Source organism: Streptopelia decaocto (assembly GCF_964273445.1).
Source record: "Streptopelia decaocto genome assembly, chromosome: 5".
NCBI classification, from domain to species: Eukaryota; Metazoa; Chordata; class Aves; order Columbiformes; family Columbidae; genus Streptopelia; species Streptopelia decaocto.
The window spans coordinates 38406122-38428037 of record NC_138659.1 but is presented as its reverse complement, the minus strand read 5'-3'; the positions used below and the strand labels follow the sequence as shown (position 1 = coordinate 38428037).

The 21916-nt window shown below is 38.2% G+C and overlaps 1 protein-coding gene across 8 annotated transcripts in view; it reads left to right on the top strand.

Moving 5' to 3' along the window:
• Nucleotides 1-21916, top strand: part of MYPN (myopalladin) — a 66300-nt gene that overhangs the window by 7452 nt on the left and 36932 nt on the right. For 6 of the 8 annotated variants that reach the window (XR_014184174.1, XR_014184175.1, XM_082053869.1 and 3 more), the window contains exon 2: nucleotides 12137-13072. Coding sequence is in view for 6 of the 8 variants with exons in the window: in XM_082053869.1 (XP_081909995.1) it covers nucleotides 12138-13072 (935 nt within the window). In the remaining 2 variants the exon portion in view is untranslated. Of the gene's footprint in view, nucleotides 1-1137; nucleotides 1683-12136; nucleotides 13073-19630; nucleotides 19702-21916 lie in introns of those variants that run through there. The other 2 variants (XM_082053868.1, XM_082053872.1) reach the window with 2 other exon arrangements.

Genomic DNA, 21916 nt, shown 5'->3' with positions numbered 1-21916 from the left:
TACAGTTATTTTATCAGACACAACAGACTTCATTTTCAGGCTTCAGACTTTGTAGCTTACAGATCTACAGCTCCTGTAATGTCCAAGCCACAGTAGCGCATGGTACAGTATCAACACGCAGTTCCTGTCAGCACTGTATGGCTCACATCTCCTGTTACAGATACTATAAAGAATACATTAGATCTCTATTCCAGGGATAAAGTTACATGAAGCATCACCCAACCCATAAAATGCCTAACCTTTCCCCAAAAGAAGGGCTGACTTCACTGTATAACATTTCCATATCACTGAAGAAACCACTCCACAAACTTATGCTCACAAGCTATTCTGGAAATGATAGTTTACAAAAAGAGAGAGAGAAACAAAAGAAAACTACCTCCAGTGCATCAGGAAATTTTTCACAAAATAATTGCCTTTACTCCTCATTTTTCATACTGTCATGCCTCATAGAACATCTTTTTGAAGAGCTACATCCCACAGGAGAACCCCTTTTCTAGCAAAGGCACTCACTCAATTACATTTTGAGAGAACCTGTAGAAGGTCAAAAAGCCAGCTAATTACACCATTAGCTGTGGAAAGGACTATATATCAATTCCTCATGATAAATGCATAACATTTTAGTAATCTTTTAAAACCAGAATTGTGATGAGCACTTTTAATAAAGTATCAACAATCAAGCACCATTTTTGGTAAGCTGAACTGTTTAGAATTGCAGATTATTTGCTCTTGCTGGTGTACAGGATGAGTAGAAAAGAAAATTTAGTCTCTACATTTTCCAATTGATGTGGTAGGTTTTAGACACTCAAAGTTTTAACCAGTAGCTCAGTTTTACAAAATGAAAGTCTATTTAGTAACAGGGTTTCTCTGTGTACTACATAAAATATATTGAAACTATTCCACCTACGTTTCTATCTCAGTTTTATTTATAGCTAAGTTTCACCTGCCTCTTTTAATTACTTTTCTCCCAACAGTATATAATGAGTTTAGAAGTTCTAGCTTTTTGAGGATATGTAGTTACAGGCCATCCTTGAGGATTTCTGCATTGATGTTTATTAAATCAAACACTTCAAAGAAGTTAGGAATATTTTACTATTAAAACACACAATTTGCTGAGTTTGCCTTTGGAGCTGCAAAACTTAAACTGTTACCAGCTGATGGGATTCCCTGTGATGATAATCTTCGAGTTCTGACCAAAACATCAAGACAATAGCAATAACCGGTAATTTTAAGAGGCTGAAGTCTAAACCGGCTGAGAAGAGTAACACAATGCCACGACAGCGCCCCTCGGATGAATCAGCAAAACCCGCATAAGCATCTATAGGGGCCGTTTCACGCGCAAGGAGCAGGCATGGGGTGCCCATAGGTGCTGCCAGAGCAGCGGATTCCCTGTCCAATGAGGTGGAATGCTCCGCGGGCACATGGTTTACGCTGCTCAAAATAACTTGGGACCTGCAAACTGACAAATGCTATTGCTCCGGTGGTGACAGGTTGTCCAGCTTCTTACAGCCATCCTCAGAATAACGAAGGTTAACTTCCTTCACTGTATGGACTCCTAGCTGTTTCTGTTCCCGAGGACTCGAAGAATTCCCTCGCTTCCTTAACTTTAATCTCACACTTCTGGATAATTGTCATCGCTACTAACGGCCAGGGTTGGGCAGCAACATCTGGAGGAATTTAAAAAGGTAATCCTTCAACTTTAGATCGGTCTGCATTTTGATTTTGCAGCATAGGGTGCTGAAGGGTTTGATGAGCATGTATATTTGAATGCTAATTATTGCTGATAAGACATACAGGGAACAAATCATTTTTAAACTGACTGACTTGAATTATACTGAGGCATGTGCATTGTAGTGAAAGAGAAACAATGCTCTGCAGCATTATAAAGGGCTTGAATAGCTTTGGTGGGGCTCTCAAATTCTCTCAGAGCCAGTCTGACTCCTCCAAAGAGTCAACAGAAGATTGTAATGACCTGAAAAGTTCCTTGCTGGGACCGAATTCTTCTTCCCGCTTTTCCCTCCGTATTCTGAACTATTTACATTCTGGCATTCATCTGTAAACCAAGATGTCATAATTTGGATTTCCTTCTGAAACAAAAATCAAACCTAATTTAAATGTGACCCCATAGTTAAATACTTTCTATTTATTTATTTATTTATTTAGTCATGTAAAATGACCCCCTGGCTATATTTAGTGCTGGGAGATCTGCTCTCTGGATTAATGTACACAACAGCTGCAGAAACAGTCCTGCTAGAAGGGCATAGCTCTCCCCCATGAGCTCTCACTATCTCCCTTGCTCTCTTTCTCTGTCTCAGAGAAGTATTTGACTGTCAGTAGCAAATGTTTGGCCCAATATATTGCAACATTAAGCAGTAATCAGAAGCCCATCTTAAGTTTTACAAAATAACATGTCAACAATTGACAAGAGAACAGAGCAGCTCTTAAGTTTATGTCACTAGAACATTATACAAATAACCCTAAAGACATCGAGTACTTTATCAGTAGTTTTGTTTTGGTCATGAGGTTTACATTTGTGAGGACACTCTAGAGTTTAAGAGTGGAAACAAAATCCACACGTGTTAATGGAACAATTTCATTAACTTCAACACTGTTCTCCCTCTCCTGCACCTCCTGAAGGTTCCTAAGGTCAGGATATTTCTTACTTTTTTCTATTTTTTTTTTTTAAGAAACAGCGAATAAAATTAAGCAGCAATAGGAAGAGTGTTAGTTCCTGTAGCCTGGCAGAATGATATTCCCGTATCAGAAATCATTTCTTGTCAATTCAGGAGTTAGCTAGGTTTTGTACATGATAGACTATCAAAGACAAAGGGGAACTGTGTGCTCGGTGCTGGTTTGCTCTTCCTATGCATTCTTCAGGGATTTTATGGCAGGACTGGCTGCGGTACAGAAGGAAAGTTTCTTATCTACAGCTGCTAAGAATTAGCAGTCTAGGTATATTTGCACATAAATACAACATTAAAATGGTTTGTTAAAAATTTCCATAATACCATAAGAACAACTGGACAATGCAATCCAAATTGTAATCTAAATCACTGGAAAAAAAACCAAAAACAAAAAACAAACCAAATAACAACTCTTTACTTTTCAGTTTAAAAGTTACTTGGTTTAGTATTTGTTTTCATAAACAGTAATATTCTATGGGGATAGGCAAATTAATTCTGCCTAATATAAATATCATTTAAACATCATAGTTTGAAAAGATTATTTAAATGTAAAGGGGTTTATGTTGCAATGTTCTTAGGGAAGACTGATGAAAAAGCATAACGAAGACATAACAGCAGATAAAAAGAAACAGATACAGTAAGAGCGTGAAAAAAGAAAGGCACAACTGAAAAACTTTTTGGGGAAAAAATGCAAGACAGATTTTTTTTGTGTCTCATTTAGGGCTTCAGTTCGCTTTATCACTAGGAACCACTAATGGTATGAAAACTGAATCTCATTTTAAAATCAAAACAGCCCATAGTTTTGAAATTACCAGACAAAAAGGATGTGCAAATACCATCTGGTTTGCATATCCCTGCTTTTCAGGGCTTTTCTTTGTCCAGTTTGTGCTTGTTCAGTCTGGCTACACAAGCACTCCGTTGTCCGGCCTTCAGATACACGTGCACAATCCCCTTGACATAAATGCCACTTACCTACACAGGTAAAATGGAGACATTTGCTCAGTGTTTTAAGCTGTGCAAATTGTCATTACAGTGCCTTATGCAGTGTTGTAATTTGTCAGTATAGACCGAGCCCCTGCAACACATAAATCATTTTTAACACTGAGAGCTGAGCTGTAGCTTTTGTCCCAACCTAAAACTTTAAAGCAGTTCTCAACTGCATGCCTTTATGGATTTCTGCACTGCTCACACATACTGCTAGCAGGAATAATAGAAGTGATCTAATTTAAATAATTTGGGTCATGGGCCTTGAAAGTGGATCTGCAGTTTTAGCCATGAAAGGTTTGCAGAGTGGTGTGCCTGTGTTTGGACCAGGATAAATGAATATTGTTGCCTATTAGTTTTATTTTCCATTGAGGATTTTTGTATGTACGCTCAACACCAAATTGTGGACTCTGCTGTATCTTTTTGGGTCTTTCATAGAAAAACTCATATAGGCAATCCTTGAAGGAAACTGGACTGCATACATTAATTACCGAATAAATAAAAACTTGAAACTTGTCCTACATTATGAGCACTTGAAGTTCTACACTGAGAGCTTGCCCTGACATGTGAGGCGCAGCCCTCACAGGTCGGTGGGAGAGGAGGATGGAGGAGCATCCCAGGCGGGCCTCAGAGACAGCTATCACCTGCTTTCCTTTTCGAACTTCTTATTTAAAAATCGGATTAAATTTATTTCACTTTATATGGAGTTTCTTCAAGACATTGTTTAACTTGAAGTTCAAGGAGATGCACTGAGGAGGCAAAGAAAATTTGAGACACTAGTAATATAAGGTCTCAGTTCTCATTTTGAGAACTACTAAGGGACAGTATTAATTTTGAAAAAAATAAAGACTGTTTTGTGATCAGAGTAACATAAAAAAGGTTGTTTCATTTTATGATAGTATGAAGAAAATGTTCAAAAAATTAAAGAGCTTTGACTGTGCTTTTTCCTTAAAGAAGAGTTGAGTATTTATGCTGCTACTGTAACATGGAGGTCACAGACCAGGGCACGACTCCACATGCACACAGGCCTCTTCAGTATCTCCTGCAGAATGACTTGTTGGAGAGAGGAGTTAACCTGTCCCATTCCTGAGATTATGAATTCCAGCTTTTTTCTTTTGTGGGCTCTGCAATTTTGCTGTCAGCAGGAAAGGGAAGAGAGATCAGGGGCGAAATACAGTGGTAATGAAGAATGCAGAGGAGACCAATATCACGACAAAAAGCCGTCTAGATAGATCCTCTGCTACGGAAATCTAGACTCTTAAATATTTCCAGCTTCAATTTACTTGCTTGTACTTTGATATTATTAACCTACTGTTCATAAAATATTCACATCAAATTATATATTTGTAAATTCAATTTTTTTATTACTCCGGTATAATATTTTAAACTAAATATAGATTACATATAACTGTATATAGATAACTCAATTCTATATTCCCTTTCTGATGAAAATCCAGATAGCAATTTCAGTTTAAAATTAATTTATTAGTTTTACCAGTTAAGGCCCCAATCCACTATCACAAGTATTCAAAAGATGAGGCATTGTTCAACTCCCAAGCCATTAAAGATTTGTTAAAAATAAAGAAAGTTCCACAAAATTCTAAATATTGGATGTTTGATATTTACCTGTTTTTTCCTTTTTTCTTCCCTTCTCCTTCCCTTTTTTCCCTTCCTTTCTCTTTTCCCCTTCCTTTTAGAAAACTGTACATAGGTAACATTTTTCAAGGTTTAAGATTCAAGTCAGTAAAGAAAAACTTCACATTTTACCTGAAAACAACTTAAAAAATGTGACTGTGTGGCATTTACAAATAGGCTGTGAGGTGGGAGTTAGTAATTCTGTTCACAGCTATTTCAAATAAATCCTGGGCAGTTTCAGTGAACTTGCTCCAGATCGATCCTGTAATGTACACAAGGGCAGGAGCTGGACTGTTAAGAGGTTTTATCTGCAGAATTTTCTATTTATTTTTCTGAACAGAAGCAGTAGTAGCCACACATTGATTTTAACAGAAATTTAAAAATCCCTTCAAGTGCAGACAGTTACATTAAAGCGAAGAGCAGCAGTATGTGAAGATACTTAAAACACCAGCATCACCAGTCTTTTCACTATTTACAAAATTATGCAACAGTGAGCAAGAAAAACCTACCAGCCTCTTTTAGACTTGCAATCAAGTCAGAGTTTTAAGGTCTGGACTTTTTAAAACGGAATACAGATGGAAGAAAATGCAACAGATACTCAGAACATTTAAAAGATTATAATGAAAGGTATATCTAAAGATGTAGGATGTTTCCTAAACGTGGACATAAACTTTAGCTTACTTGTTCTTACAGATATTTTGTTTCCGTCAGAAGTTGTTACAGTCCTCGGCTTGGAGGCTCCCTATTTTCCATTATTTAATTACATTACTTGAAAATGGGAGTTTAATTATCTGACTTTCTTGATTCATTACAAGCAGTGGACTTCAATGCTACTAATGTGTCTGAAACGGAAAAGTAAACCACCTTCTTGTACATAGCTTTCTAAATACAAATATTAAAAATGTCTTATGCTCACATCTGCAAACACACACAGGACCACTAACCTTGGTCCTCTGCTCCAGCCCAACCTTTCCTATGTCTGGAGCCTCAAAGTCTGTCTTGCAGCAGCTACAGCTTGTCAACAGGCGGTAACGAAAGCCGTGACAATGGCAACTGCTAAGTGAGAATTCCTGCAAGCACATAAGAATGTGATTGTGATCGTTAAATGTCTGCAAGACAGACCACTTGTGTCATCTCTTAGCTTGTTTTTCAGAGCTGTAATCATACAGCTGAAACACCTGTATAACTGTTTGTGTTCAACAGTGTATGAGTAAATGCAATTTATGTGCAATTAAATTAATCGGAAAAGGATATAGCCTCTAATATCTGCTAAACTTTCTGTTTTCCAAACAGAGGCGCTGGGCAGAGCTTTGCTGTGTAAAGGCCACAAAGGTGCCACTATGCAGAGAAAGAAGCAGCAGTTTGCTAGCTTTTCCAACACTGGGGTTTCAAACACAAGCAGTCTCTCAGTTAAAGTAATGGTAGCCTGAAAACAACGTGTACTGACTAAAATTACTCATTTATAACTACAACTGGAGGCCAAAAAAAATATGTTCAAATGCTCTTTGCATTAAATCTGCTACTTGCAGATAAACTCTTTATTATGATACAGAGCATTCAAAGCTGCCTCTCACCAAACACAACAGAGGATCTGCACCCAGATAAATATCTGGGATTCCCTTCCGCTTTACAGAGATTCCACTACTGCTCTTTCCTTAGGAAAAACTCTGATTCTTTCAGTGATGGCTCAGCAATGAATCTAACAAGCCTCAAACATGAGGAAATTAAAGGGTTCAGTGTCGCACTGCACAAGATTCCTGCACAGCAGTTTTCCTGCCTTCCATGTAAGGATTTTCAGGTCAAGCTACTGCCAAAACAAACCATAGCAGCTAATTCTACCTCTGTGAATGTTTTATCCTAAGGATCATTTGGCTAATAAAATTGCCATAAATACAGGCTCTTGGAAACTCAGAAAGCTTGTGCAATTAGTTGGCTAGTGGAAACTGAATTAGTAGACTGAAGAAGTTCATGCAGTCAGTTTTGTTCATGACATTCTTTGATGCCTCCCAAGATAATAGGTGCCCAAGGTCACTGCTGTTAGTGTCCCAGGAAATCAAAAAATGTTGCTGTCAATGCCTTTGTTTGGTGCTGGAGGTAACAAACCAGTCGAGAGCAGAGAACTGCTGGACTCAGGCATTTCATTTTCAATCCTAAATAACACCAGCTTCAGGCTATTATGTGTAAAAAGCATTACAATTCCTCCCCTTCATACTGGTTAATTATGAGACAGATTTTTTCCGGTCTGCAAACTTATTGGTGCTTTCATTGACACCACAGATTACCGTCTACTGTGTTTTTACTAGACTTTGTCCTTCTTACTGCTTACTGAACAGTTATCTGCTCAACAGAGGTATCTGCCATTACTCCACACATTTTGCCAGCTCCACGTTCCGGCAGCAGAGCGCCATGCACTGCCACTCAGTGCCAGCGCTCTGTGCCGCTGCACACTGGCGGCCTGTGGGGTGGATTTTGTGCAGCCACTGAGACAGTTCTTTTCCAAAATCCCCATCAGAAAAAATTAAAGGGGAGGTTCAAGGCATATCAAGGCCAAGGTCACATCTCAGCTTAAGCAATTCCGAAAGTCAGGCAAAGAGGAAGACTGAATTCAAGACCAGATCTTAATTTTGGAGCTTAGATTCCAATGTTGGTTACTGAAAGGTTAAATTATTATTAATTGTCAATAACCCTGTGATAGCATAGTTATTCTTCTGGTGATAACTTTTTGCTTGCTAGAAAGATGGTTTAACAGATATTTTAGATAATGTACTGCATACAGCCTTATTGCTATCTAGCCCAGACACCCTATCAGGTTGCACGCTTGGTCTCATTTGAACAAAAGCTGTTGTCCCCTGACTGTGACATCTGAATAGCTCAGCCTACCCAGTGCTTCCCTCAATCATCAGCTCTCTGTAGTCATTGGAGAGTATAACTCTTTGTAGAAACAAACAAACAAACAAACAAAACCCTGGACATCTCTCCTTGTATAAGCAAGGCAAAATTAATTGTAACTGGATTGTCTGGTACCTCACAGCAACATTTACTGAAACTCAACATTTTCCATTTAATTAGAAATATCACATAATTCAAAACATTTTAAAACTTCAGTAGCCAAGCACTGCCTCAAAGTGCTACATTTGACTAGTACCCAACTTCTTCCTTACTAAAAACAGAATAAAAAGTTATCTTCTATACAGGCTGAAAATAGAGAAGAGTGAGATATATTCTGACCCCAGGTGAGCTCTAAAGAAAAGTGACGGCTCCCCAAGGATTAAGAATTTGGTATCAGATTCATTCTTATCCATATCTTGCTTCCCAAGGCCAGAAGGAGCACTCTGCTCCCTTCTACTTCTTCTGTTCCGATGTGCAGAAGGAAGGACATTGTTCCAGCTCCTTTGCTGGGGAACTGTTTGTTTTCTCCTGTTCAGACCTGCTCAGCTGCCCTCAGAGGGGCAGAGACAGTGATTTGTCCATTTGCTTCCTACATGTTCACTCAGGACTGTGACAGACAAACGGGTTTTGCTCCTCTATGTATGGCTACGCTGTTTGGCCTGGTCATCCAAATAGATGATGCTTTATACAACTGCATTACAGCCAGCCAAAATGAACCATCAGTACACGGAAGCTTTGATTTGACTACATAAGTTTCCTCTACCATTTTATATTTTCACCAGGTAGAGGCACCCCTGGTTTTGTTATGTTGCAGTAATTTCCGTGTAATTTTCCTCCTTCTGCTATCAGACAGTGGCTTCTTCATTATAGCTTTTTGCAATTATAAAACTATTTTGCTAATCAAAACGTATCTTCTTTGAGAGTTTCTCCTCATATTAAGGGAATTAACAGAAATTATTTCTCACATTAGCATAAATTATTTATTTCATGTTTCAATGTTTCGTTTAAAACATGCATAGAAGATATGGAAGACCCAGAACAAAGTCTCAAATAACCATTCTGAACAAACTGTTGCTTAACTGTGGTTACTTGCAGGAAAGCTGCACTGTGATTAACAACCTCTGTTCAAATAGATGCAGCGCTTACATGAGAAAATCAAGCAATAGCTTTACAACAGAGAAAAATGAAACCCTGAACAGTCACAGCCAGACAATTTTCACATATGCCTCTCAACAAAATTATTGCAGCTCTTTAACTTCGTTTGACTTCAGCAAGTTTGGATGACACAGTATTATTTCCTTACTTGCATTTCCTCTGTAGAGGGCCCAGTGTTCTCTAAAGAACTGCCTCGTCTTTTTTCAGCTTTGATGACCTTCCCAGACACTGAGATGAAATGAAGATGTGCCATTCTGAAACATTTCAGAAAGAGTGGCCAAGGAATGTAGCAAGATAAATTTTGCAACCATGTAAAATATACCTCTACAATCATGTAAAATACAGCTTTCTGCTGTAGCATCTAAAGCTACACAAGGACACATACAGCTGGATGTTCTAATTGAGCCATAGCCACATGTGGGGAGGTTAGCATGGAGTGACATCCCTCTGCATATATTCTGAGAGACTGTGCCTTGTCTGACTTCCCACTAAAAGCCTCACAGCTCTCTTTTTGCAGGCTAAGCTAGCTGCATGCTGCAGAGAAAAGGGCTGGCTATGGCTCGGCTTCTTCCCTTCTGTTTTTAAGTAAATACAAGGCGGCACATGGGAGGAGGTCTAAAGCAAACTTGCCCTATGTTACTGCCATGTTCTAGGTCTGCAGTTCATTCATGGGTGAGGTTTGTCTCCTGTAAACTCCTAATGTTAGAATGTATTTCAGCTCTCCCGAGTTGAAACTGTAGCTTTCACTGTGACCTTTACAGCACATAGTACGCTATCAGCACATAAACAAGATAATATAACCCCTTAAACATGCTCAGCTTGAGTAAGGTTGCACAGCTGTTTAAGAGGTAAAAGCTGAGTAAGCAGAAGTTGTATCCATAGAGCGGGAACTCACGGAGACCTCTTTGTTCTCTTAAGAGGTTAAGTTACATACTCTGTCCAGTCATGAAACAGCTTACAACATTATCTCATGTGGGCTTCCCAAACCAATGTTCCCTTACGCACCACAGCACATATTTGGACACCAAGTGTTCAAATAGCTTTGCAGACCCTGGCTCTAGACCCTGGGACTAGATTGGATACTTGGAAGCATATAATTTATATGCTATTTTGTAATTTTTTGTACAGACACAAACTTATCAATATTTTGGTTGGGTGCCTTTTCTGTCTTACTGACTTTGCTTGTTTCATATTACCAAAATAAAACAAAATTATAAATCTAAAATGCCAAATATTTATGCAAAGAAAATAATTTCAGTATAACAAATTGTGCCTCAGGCAGACAGATTAAAGTTTCAAAATGCACATCAGAATATGATGGCTTTCTGTTCATTCATTGAAGAAGAATATAAAGAGTTTAAATTGAAGCTTTTTTTTTCAGAAATAAGGAAGAAGGGCTGTCACTCACATTCCAGGACGAAATACTGCAGCAGTATGAGACATTACCGTCCGTTTACTTCTTACCAGCCCTTTTCCAGGGACAACTGTCCCACCAGCAGAGCAGAAAGCCCTTCATAGCAGAGATATCTTTTCTACTTTTCCTCTCTTTCTCTGGCACCTTAAGCTGTCTCATAAGGCTATGAATGGAAACGGCTGAGGTGAGGGCATGCATGTTCCTTCGTCTGATGCCACGACAGGAACAGAACCTGCAGTGTGACAGATCAGACACCTTTGGGTAGCAATATTTGAAACCATCACCACGAGACTTGCCAGGCCATAAATGAAGTAGGAGAGCGATCCTGTGCAATGCATATTCTCAGAGGCAGATCCAGCAAACAGTCACAGACTTGTTCCAGTATCTGTGAGGTATCGGGTCTCTGTAAGGTTGTGAAGAGAATTTATCTTATGTATCTTCATATTTAAGCCACCTTAAGATGAGTGTGTTAATAGGATGCTTGAATCACTCTGCATTCATAATGGCTCTTGTTAAATAAAAGGGAGAATATTATGCAGAAGTACTTAAATATCAAAAGGGATACTTAAGCTCTGCTTATCAGGCAGGCAGGTTAAGTATGGGCTTTCTGATACTGTCTTCTCATCTGTGGTACATTATTTTCAGAATCAGGATGACCTAAGAGAATGGTTTTGAAAAGCCTGAAGTACAAATGATGTTTGTATCAAATAAGGACTTAATTCTCTAATTACTTGAAATAGCTTATTAGAAATAATGCTTAATTTAAGAAGGTATAGAACATTTAGCACCATTATTGCTTCCTATAATGCAATGTCTTTAAGAACTTGATATGAAAAATTGTCATTATAGAATATTTTTGTCCTCTCCACTTCTCCTTCCTCCTGTCATCCCTCAAATGCTTTTGAGGGCTGATTTACTTCTACTTCAGTGTCTTTACTTAATTTAAAAGTACTGTTATTCTCTTACAACTTTCAGTCCTTGAAATACCCAGCATTAAATGTATCTGACGATGATGTTTCTTAGCTAAGAAACACACAGCAACCATGACAAAGATTTGACATTGAAACTCAGTTAATAGCTCTATAGTTGAAGTTTTGCCTGGAACAAAGTATAAATTACCACATTGCAGTTGTTTTAGCTATGTAAGGCCACTAACAGTCGAAAGTAATAAAAGATGGATAAAGGGGTAAAGGCAATAGTATCTGGCAGCATGGACAGAAGCAGGCCTTTAAAACAAGGCCAGACTTACAAGTTAATCTTCAGCACACAGATGAATTTTGAAAATGTGCTGTTCTGCTTTTCAGAAGCCTGTAATTGTGTGCCATCAAAGTTTTTGCTATCGATAAGGTGTGGTCCTATTTGTCCTTTTTGTTGGCAGCATGCAAGACGACAGTTTAGAATCCTCAACTTCAATATCTCAACTTCTGAGAGAAAGTTATTTAGCTGAAACTAAACATCAAGGGAGGAGTGAAAGAAGCAGATCAGAACCAGCTTCTCACAATTTCCATTATGGCAATGCTTCTGGTGATTCAGATGAAGTAGCTGTCCAAGATGACCTTCCAGATCTCTCTGCCTTTTTGAGCCAAGAAGAGCTAGATCAAAGTGTAAACCTGGCGAGACAAGCTATTGATCAGAATCCACTGGAAACTAAACAGGATGAGCTTCAGGCACAGTCACAACGTCCCCCAGATCAACTGAAAAACACAGGAAAACACAAACAAATGGCCCAGTCTGCAGCTCTGAAAACATCAGACAATGGCCCGCACTCCAATTTTTGTCAGGACCATGTCAGAAATACAAAGAGCTCCAAAGGGAGCTCTCAAGATCTAAAGAAACACCTCCTTTCTGAATCAGAATCAAAAAAAGAATTCCTAAACAAGGCGGCAGATTTTATAGAGGAGCTCTCATCACTTTTCAAAGCTCACAACTCTGAAAGGATAAGACCCCGAACATGCAAAAACTACAGGAGCAAAATTGATTCTAAGAACAAGCCTGCTCAAAAAGGCAGCTCTAGCCTATGTAGCACATCAGACAACAGAGAAAGGCTTTCCATTCCCATACCCCAAGACTTGGAAAACAAAGCAGAGAAAACATTTGAACAAACAGATGATCAACAGGCGTCAAACTTGGAATCTATCAATCAGTTAACGAGCACAGAGCTAAAACCAGAGTCAGAATCTGCATCTGTATATTCTGATGAACCTATTGGACAACCACCACGCTTTACTCAAAAACTGAAGAGCAGGGAAGTTCCTGAAGGAACCAAAGTGCAATTGGACTGCATTGTGGTAGGAATCCCAGCACCTGAAGTCAGGTAAACGTATTCTGCACTTGCCATTTTGTATTGCTGTAAGTGTAAGTGTATGACTTACTCTTTCCAGATATTTTGATATGTATGTTTCAGTAATCTGCAGCAGAAGTCCCTTGATCTTGGTTAGTAAAATTTATTGGGAAAAAAAAATTGCTTTCTTTAAGTTATACAAAAGGTTGCTTATATTTTAAGACAACATATTTTGGGACATATTATTTTATTTGAATTTTAGAGAACTGTTTTTAAGTACTGAACTTCCATAATTTAAAAAAAGTGCTAACTCTGTAGTGAGAAATGTTAGTTATCTTTATGGAAATCAAGACCGATTGTGTAAACCAGCCAAAAATACCGGTGGCTGTGAGATCTTAAGCTGATGCCTGAACATATTTGAGATGAGTGAACATCTGGGTTCTTATGAACCAAAACCATGCATACATGAACACCAATGGCTGTGAGACCTCAGGCTGATGTCTGAAGGTGTTTGAGGTGCGTGAACATAGGTTCCTATAAACCAAAACACATTGACAGAGAGGAAACAATTCATTTAAGTTATTACACAAATAACTAGGAGCAGCTCAGTTCTAATTCAGATTCTGACAATGACTGAAACTTAAATAAGTAGCATTTGCAAAGATGACTGGAGAGGAAAATAATGTGAAAAAGCTACACTTTATTTGTCAAAGACATCAGTAGAATGAGAAACAGATTTTTGTAACTTTTAAACTTATCTTGAAAATTCTTAGATTTCATCAGTGTTTCTAAATCTAAATTTGTTGATGCAGACCTCATTAGCCAAATTTACTTCTGAATTACAGTCGTAGAACTATATTTCCTTTGCTGAGACTGTACAACTCCAATAGAAGGGAAAATTCTATCCATCTTTTAGAGATGTACTATACAAATTTGCATCCTAATATCTCCAGTATCATAAAGACATACCCTTAGACTAGATGGTTGCCTACCCTCTTATAGGCATTTTAGAAATCTGTGTTGCTTTCCTAAATATTGAAAATAACTGCATCTTCGGCATCTAATTAAAGGACTCTGAGCTTCACAGATGGTCCCCTTTTGCCAATTGTCTTCCTTATATACTTAGGCAATGCTGGGTACAGCACTACTATCACTTCTACTGCAGTCAACACCTTTTATTATCTTTCCCACTGAACTAATAAGCACAATCATCAAATGAAAACTATCTCAACGTCCAAAGAGAGAAGCTCCAAAGATCTTTGCGGTAAAGAATCTTTGTTTTCCATTCCCTTGGATTTCCGGCACACCAGCTGCTAATTTTCCAGAAGGAAGAAGCTTTTACAACACATTATTAAGCACATAGGAACAAGGATCTACAAATGAATTTTCTTGTTATGAACAGCCTTGTCAGGAAGACAAGAAGTTACCCCATTCATAGGATCCCTGAGCCATGACTACCAGACCATTTTGCCCCACTAATGCCTTCAGTAGTAACATGTAGGTTCTCAGCCCCAAACAAGACCTTGCCCCGTGGTGCCATGCAGGGTCTCTTGTCCATGACAGGAAATATCATCAACCCCCAGATATACACAACGCTATCTGAAGACTCCTCTTGCCTATAAAGACTTTGAGACTTATTTCTCCAGGCAACTGCCTTGATAAATCTTTTTGATATAACATAAAAAATGTCAGTAGGATCCCTGGACATGAGAAATCTTTTTTTTTTTTTTCCCCTCTCATCATTCATAGATTATAATACAAAGAAAACAACTGAAATAATCTTCTCTTATGTATATAGACCTGTACACAAACTCGATCTGGCCTTCTTCGCATTCAGAAAAGGTGAATAATGAATTGTGTGTTCACAGACATATACTCCAGTGCACAATGTTAATTTTATGTATTTCCCCAGAAGGCCACAACACCATCCTTATAACAGCACATCACGCCCATCCCACTGACACATACATAAAACTGACAAGGTGTTCGCACCATCTAAGTTGAGGCATTTAAACCTATATGAATTAGAAGCTGACACTACTAAAGTCACCAAAGCCTTGCAAGGGCAAATTGGAGAACTCAGGAGCAATGATTCATCCCATGAAGGATCCAGGGATGGCCAGGATGCCACTCAATGCAGGAACTGCTTGATTCCACAGAATTGGATGATGGTCTTTGTAACTTGGGTCTATTTTTATTCCAACACAACTTAAGCTTTTCCATTGAAATTTCTATTTCAACATCGGCAGAAAGAAGTCCCATGGGGAAAATCAGTCCCAAGCACTCAAGCTCAAGAAAAAGATCAGGCTTAGCTTTAAACTAACAAATAAATCACAAGGGGATAAGTTTGAACTATCTCTCCCCTGGTATTTGTGTGTGCATGTGTGCGTGTGTATGTGCTTTATTAAGGAGAAAGCTAGAAATATTAGCTGCTTGAAGTTTCCTGATCATAACTGATTGTTAACAAAACTTTTGTGCTGTTCATCCAAGATTCTTTCAATGTCACCAATGTTTAGTGTTTGCACACATCAAGAAAGTGTGCAAAAAAATTTCACTTGTCTGATTGATAACTATTCACATGCTTCCAGTGATCATGGCATATTTAGTCACTGTTATATCACAAGGAAAACAGAAAATATAATGTACTTTGCGATCTGTGTTCCATTAACCAAGAGGACCAAGAGAATGCAGATTTTTTTCACTAAAAATAGTGCTTGTCTTTGATCCGCTGTGCAAAGCCTCCAAAATAGTGAAGGAAGCATCTTGCTGGCCATAGCTGTGGAACCGTGTCCAGGACTGGGCTCAGAACTGGCAACCGTCTTGCTTTGAGTATAACAGTCTTCTGAGCTTCATGGTTAGTTCACTATCTGTGGAGCTGGGCAAGGAGAGAAGAATTCTAACAGACAAGCAAGAGAGATACAAAAATCAATAGTTCCCGGAAAGGACAAACTGCCAGTGTGGCAACTGATGAAAGAATGTTTAATGCTGATGGGCTTTAAGGCATGATTGCTTGTTCCTTCAACTCAGCTGTATGACCAAGCTCAGAGAACAAGCATCCTTTGGACACACATCAGCAAATGCAGGTTTGCCTGTGTCCTTGGACTTAAAATGGAAAATGGACAGAAAGGAAGCCCACGTCACTTACGATGCTTACAATATATACACTTACAATATAGAAGTGGTATGGTGGGAACCGAGAGCATTGTGAAACAAGAACAAAATTCAACAAGCTGTGTAATGTAGTTTCTCAGTTAACTCTAGGAACAATCAGATGGTTAAACTGATGTAATGGGGATTATAAGAGAGAAGTTAGAGGCAGGAGACTTAGAAAGAAGCTGTTCACAGGAGTGGAAAGGACTGGAAAATATGATGGACAGATATCATGTTTGAAAACAAGACAGTACAAAACAAAATTGATGATGTAAAAAATTGTATAAATGACATTCATGATGGATCAGGGTCAAAATATCATTGGCAATGATAAAGCAGTATAATTTACAGGCTTGCTAGGTAACTTAACTATCTGGCCTATATGAGGGCTCGCTGAAGAACAGAAAACTGGATGGTGGAGCAAGAGAAGAAACTGGGAACTGATGTGAAATATTAGTATATGGAAAGCTAAATCGTGCTTGGCTAAATACAGATAGACCTGTCCAACTGCTTGTAAAGATATCTCAGCCTTAATGTAACAAGTGTTATAGGAAGCTCGTTAAGCCTACCTAAACAGAAAGAAGTTTCCATGAAATGTTACCCATTTTCAGTATCATCAGCTGAATGCAGTGACATAGAAGAGATGAATAAAGACTGATATTCTAGTATGTGGATCTCTAGCTAGCTGAAACATTAGCTCACAATTAAAGAGCATTACTGCAGTTACTGATTGATTACTTTATTCTGACTATACTGCAGGTTAGAAATAAGCATTTAAGAGAAGTGTGTAGTATATTTCCAAAGTGTTAAAGGTTTTGATGACCTCCTTCTCCTGCTTCCCTCTACAGCTCTGTGTCTGTAAGAGTAATGACATTCACTCCCCTTTGTGAGCAGAGTGCTCCTTATTCCCTCAAGTTCAGAGGTGCCTACATTTTTCCAAACTGTTTGGCACATCACTCCTAGGTTAATTTTACTTATGAATCACATTGCATAGTTTGGCATACACAGCTATCCTGGAAGTGTCATGAGGATTTGATGTTCTAAAAACAGGCTGCATGTCATAAGGTTTCCATGAAAACATTCTTTAACACAGGCATACAAAGCTTAAAAGGTGCATTTTAGTGCTTCTTTGTTTAAGGAGAGGGACTGCAACTAATCACAGATTTTTAGAGACTCTGAAGCCATATAGGATCGATTAGTATTACTTCTTCCTGGCTGCCAAATGAAAACATTTACCTATTTTAGTGCTCAAAGCCTAGAGAGCTAAGCTTCTCTTACATGCAACTCCAGTCAAGTCAATGGCTTAAGATCTAGGATGAATTTGGCACAGCAGATCACACTGCTTGTGCTTAATGTGCATCTGCCTTGTCTGATGAAGCTATCGTTACAATTCATGGCAGGAATGAAATGTCAGTGACAGAGAGTATCGCTACTTCAGCCATGCCGCCAATCTCAATGTCAGAACTCCCTTTGGAACTGACATTTCATTGCTAACACGTACAACGTTTTGATGTTAAGAATAAAATAAAATGTTAATAAGCACAGAGTAAATATGGCCATAACAAAGATTTACATAAAGCTTAATTTCACAAGAGATAATTGTTTTTCATTTCTAAGCATTGCACAGATAACATACATGTAGCACGTTCATTTTTTCAGCTTAATCTCAAAATACTTCAAGTTTATAGTGAAAATAGTGACCAAAGAACACACTGCATAGGAGAACTAAACACAGGCTTGAAACAGAAGTTTATTCCTGAAGTTTTACCTCACTTACATGGCAAATCTTGGATTAGTCAAAGGAAAAAATAAGTGCAAATAAAAGATATAACTCAATCCTGCTTCACTGTCTGAGTCTGCTAAAGGAATATACTACTCACGTACCGCTAAAATAACTGGAGGAAATAGCTTACGCAGTAGTTTCAAATTTGCTTATAGGAAATCAGAACTGTGCCTCACAAAAGCATGCAGTACAGACTTACATCTACACAAACATAATAGGCTAATTGGAAAAGTTGCTCAGTAGTAAGACAAGGCGTTCTTTTATCTTACTGGTGTTTGTATCGCAGCATTTTGTATAATGTGTTCTGCTTTATCTGTCCTTTGAGTGAGGAGCCACATTTGAGTGGACACAAAAATATAATACCAGTGTACTACCTAAGTTATTTTATTGTTCTGAAAAGATGTTCTGAAAGTAGAATCAAATTCTAGAACAAGGGTATTCCCTTTAATAGTTTTTCATATCTGCTAAAGCCAACATGCTAAAACAAGGCTACATTATACGGAAGAGGCATGAGTCAGGTATATAAAAAGGCATGAGTAAGTGCCATGACTCACCTCCCAAATCACACAGTTGCCTACAGAAATTACACACCTAAAGGTGACTTGTACATTCATATTCCAAATTTGGGCTTGTAGTCATAGAACTATGCATGACTTGGGTCTTCCCTCCTGAAAATGTGACTGTTGTTAATTATCACCAATTGCAAATCTTGAAAGCAACAGAAGAATAAACCACACTGTATATAGAATTAAAAAGAGAAAAAAAAAGAAAGAACAAACAAACAAACAAAAACCTTTGATATCACAGGAATCCTATATAATTTCCTGATCTGGAACTTAAAAAATGGCACTAATCAAAGAATCTTTTCAATCAACTCTGGATTGTACATTACCATACTTCTCCGTTGGGACTGCTAAATGTCACCTCTGTGTACTCATGGTAGAGTTGTTCCTCTATCGCAGGCACTAGATGTTTGTGTTCTGGATACCAAGGACCCCACTACTGCTATGATGTCTGTATCTGCATGTTTTTAGGGATGTCACTGAATAGAAAAGCAAATGTGACATGCACTTCTGGGGAGTCAGTCAAAAAAACCCCACTGTATCTAATTATTAGTGGGGAAAATACCAGATTTGGGCAAGTCATGATGGGCAAAGTCTAAAATAGATGTAGCTTTTCCTTCTGTTTGAAGAGGTCTGTGTTAGAGGTTCCGGACTGGACTATGAGTGAATATGAACACGACAGCTCAATCAGAAGAAGCTAGAAAGACCATTATTTTTAAAGGAAATATATTTTGAATGGAAGTGTAAACCAATTCTTTCAAAATAAACATGACATAAATAAAAAGCAGGATTTGCAAACTAAATGCTAGTGAAGAACCATACTACCTAATCTACTAGAAAATAATGGTAATGGTACTGCGAACGTGTAATCCTTTTAAGAGAGGTAGTTTGTAAATAATAATTCTAAGACCAGTGATTTTACTTTTTAAAAATTATTTTGAAGTTCTGCTTCAGGCCTTCTATAAAGTATAAAAAGAATGATAGGTAAAAGATAAAAAGGTAAAGAAAGTAAAGAAATGGTTAGATACTCCAGAGAAATATATGAATATAAATACATATATATATACTCGCTCTGTGTTCATACTCTTCCCTAAGTGTCTGCTTTTGGCCACTGTGAAGACAACATGCTGGGTGAGGTGGACTTGTGCTCTGAGCCAGAACACCCAGTAAGTTCTTATTTATCTTTTTATGTGTGCTAGTTCACCTGGCATGCTAGGATATGTCTTGATGTTATTGCTCCCTTTTGTAGGATGACAGCTGTCTCTTAAATTTCCAAAGGTGCTGCACTTTCTACAGGTTTGGTTAATATTCAGAACACTGTTTACACTGTATTGTGAAGTACCTGAGGTTTGAGAAGTAGCATGAATGGCTGCCAAAAGCTATCCTGGAGTGAAGTGTTGTCCTAGCCAGACTGTCCACTGACAGAAAGTACCTCGGAGCCTCTCATTTTGTCCACCAAAGTGGTAGAAAATCTTGCAAATGAACTGTGTCAGACTTCAGAGGGACAGGGGAATACTCCCTTAATGCTGTGGCTCACATTGAGTTCAGGCAAACACCTGTGGCCATTTAAGATCCAGCTGTAGTCTCCTGAATGCCCAGTCCCTTCTTTAATGGTCATTAATATTTCCCAAAAGTGATATATAGGAGAATTTGTACAACTCAGTTATCCTAGATCCACATGCCTAGTGTCCTGGTGCAAACTTGTTTTCATTAGACCAGAACTGGGGTGGCTGGGCCTGGGAACACATTTGAACCTCCTGTCCTTGCTTCAGGGCAAGAAACCTCCAGCAAAGACGTCAGCATCGGGATTTCAACATTTTAAAGTACTGCTGCCAGATCCGCAAAGCTTGTCTATCAGAGGCCTAAGGCTCAAATGGAAGAGAAATGAGTAACTTTGGCTGAAGTTGTCTGCATAAAGCAGTGCCAGTTTCTCACTGGTAAAACCCTGCAAGAAGGATGTGGCTGTATTTTAGTGAAGCAAAGCTGTACTTCAGCTGGGAAATGTCAGGGAAGAGAGCTGGGACATTTTACACCCCGCTGGCAACCTCTTTTCACATGATGACATTTACTACACAACTGTCCCCTGCAGTCACAAATGTTAAATTCATAAATGTAATTTTCTTAGATCCATTTTCAATTCTTGTTACAATGGTGGCTTTTAAAAGAGGATAAGCAAGCAGATGTAGACTCAAACCAAGACTTTTATGTTCTAGCTCTCTAGCTACAAAGGTTTGCCATTCTAGTAGGGGAAATTGTGTTAAGCAGTGTGATTCATTCTACAGTGCAGAGCTGTATGCTTTCCAAGCTGTACATTAATGTCAGTTGACTGTACAGCTACAGATGACATTAACGTGCAGCTCGGAGTGTACTAGGGAATGCCCTGGTTACTTTAAGAAAGCCATGCTGGACGGCTAGGACTGGTGCTGCACAAATAGTGCTTGGTTTATTTCTTAGCTACGTAATCAGCATTTCATCTGTACTCCTTCATACCTCATAGTCACTTTGAGGCTCCTTTTTCAATTCTACATTATATTTCTATTAAATTCTGGTTTTCCACTGGTATGGACTGACTTATAGGGTTTTTTCCCCCAAAGATATTAATTTGGGGTTTTCTTCATGCTCTATTTGTAGCACAAACTGTTGTAAAAAGTTGTGCTTCCAAGAGGTGAACAGAATTGAATTGTTAAACAAATTTATTTATTAATGTTTTTCTAAATTATCTGAAATGGAAATGTGTCGACTACCTTAACATATGAGCCAGGAAATATAAATATTATAATTTATTACTCAAAAAGCTATCCTTATCCTTTCCACAACTAATCGTATTTGCTGTAATAAATACACAACGCATTTGCCATTGCTTTGATAAGCATTTGTATGCACTCAGAAACTAGCAGGTACTCTTACCAAGTTACTGTATAAAGGTGGATTAAACAACTATTCATTTTAAAAAATGACTTGAATAAAAAAATGTGGTCAGTATGACAGCCCCCACCTAGGCATGCACAAGAGGCGTTAATTACCTGTACCCAACCCATGTTAAGAAAGCAGCAGTAAATAGAAAATACAAATATTTTTGTGGAGTTTTTTATCTATCTACATTTATAAGAAAAGTTATGGTGAAGATGAATGTACCTTAATTTGGCTTTTCAAATTTAGCTAGTTATCTAAACATACAGGTATTTCTGAGTATTCTACCACTTATTTAAGTCTGGATCCCTATACATAGTACTACACATTCTCTGTAAAACCTAGACTGTTCTATTAAATTTGAATCTGGTTCTGAAAACTCAACTGTTTTTTTTCTCTCTGTCTTTTCCCTACTAACAAGCAACAGCAATCAGGGCTGCCCTCCCCTCCTACTATTTCTCAGGTTGAGCT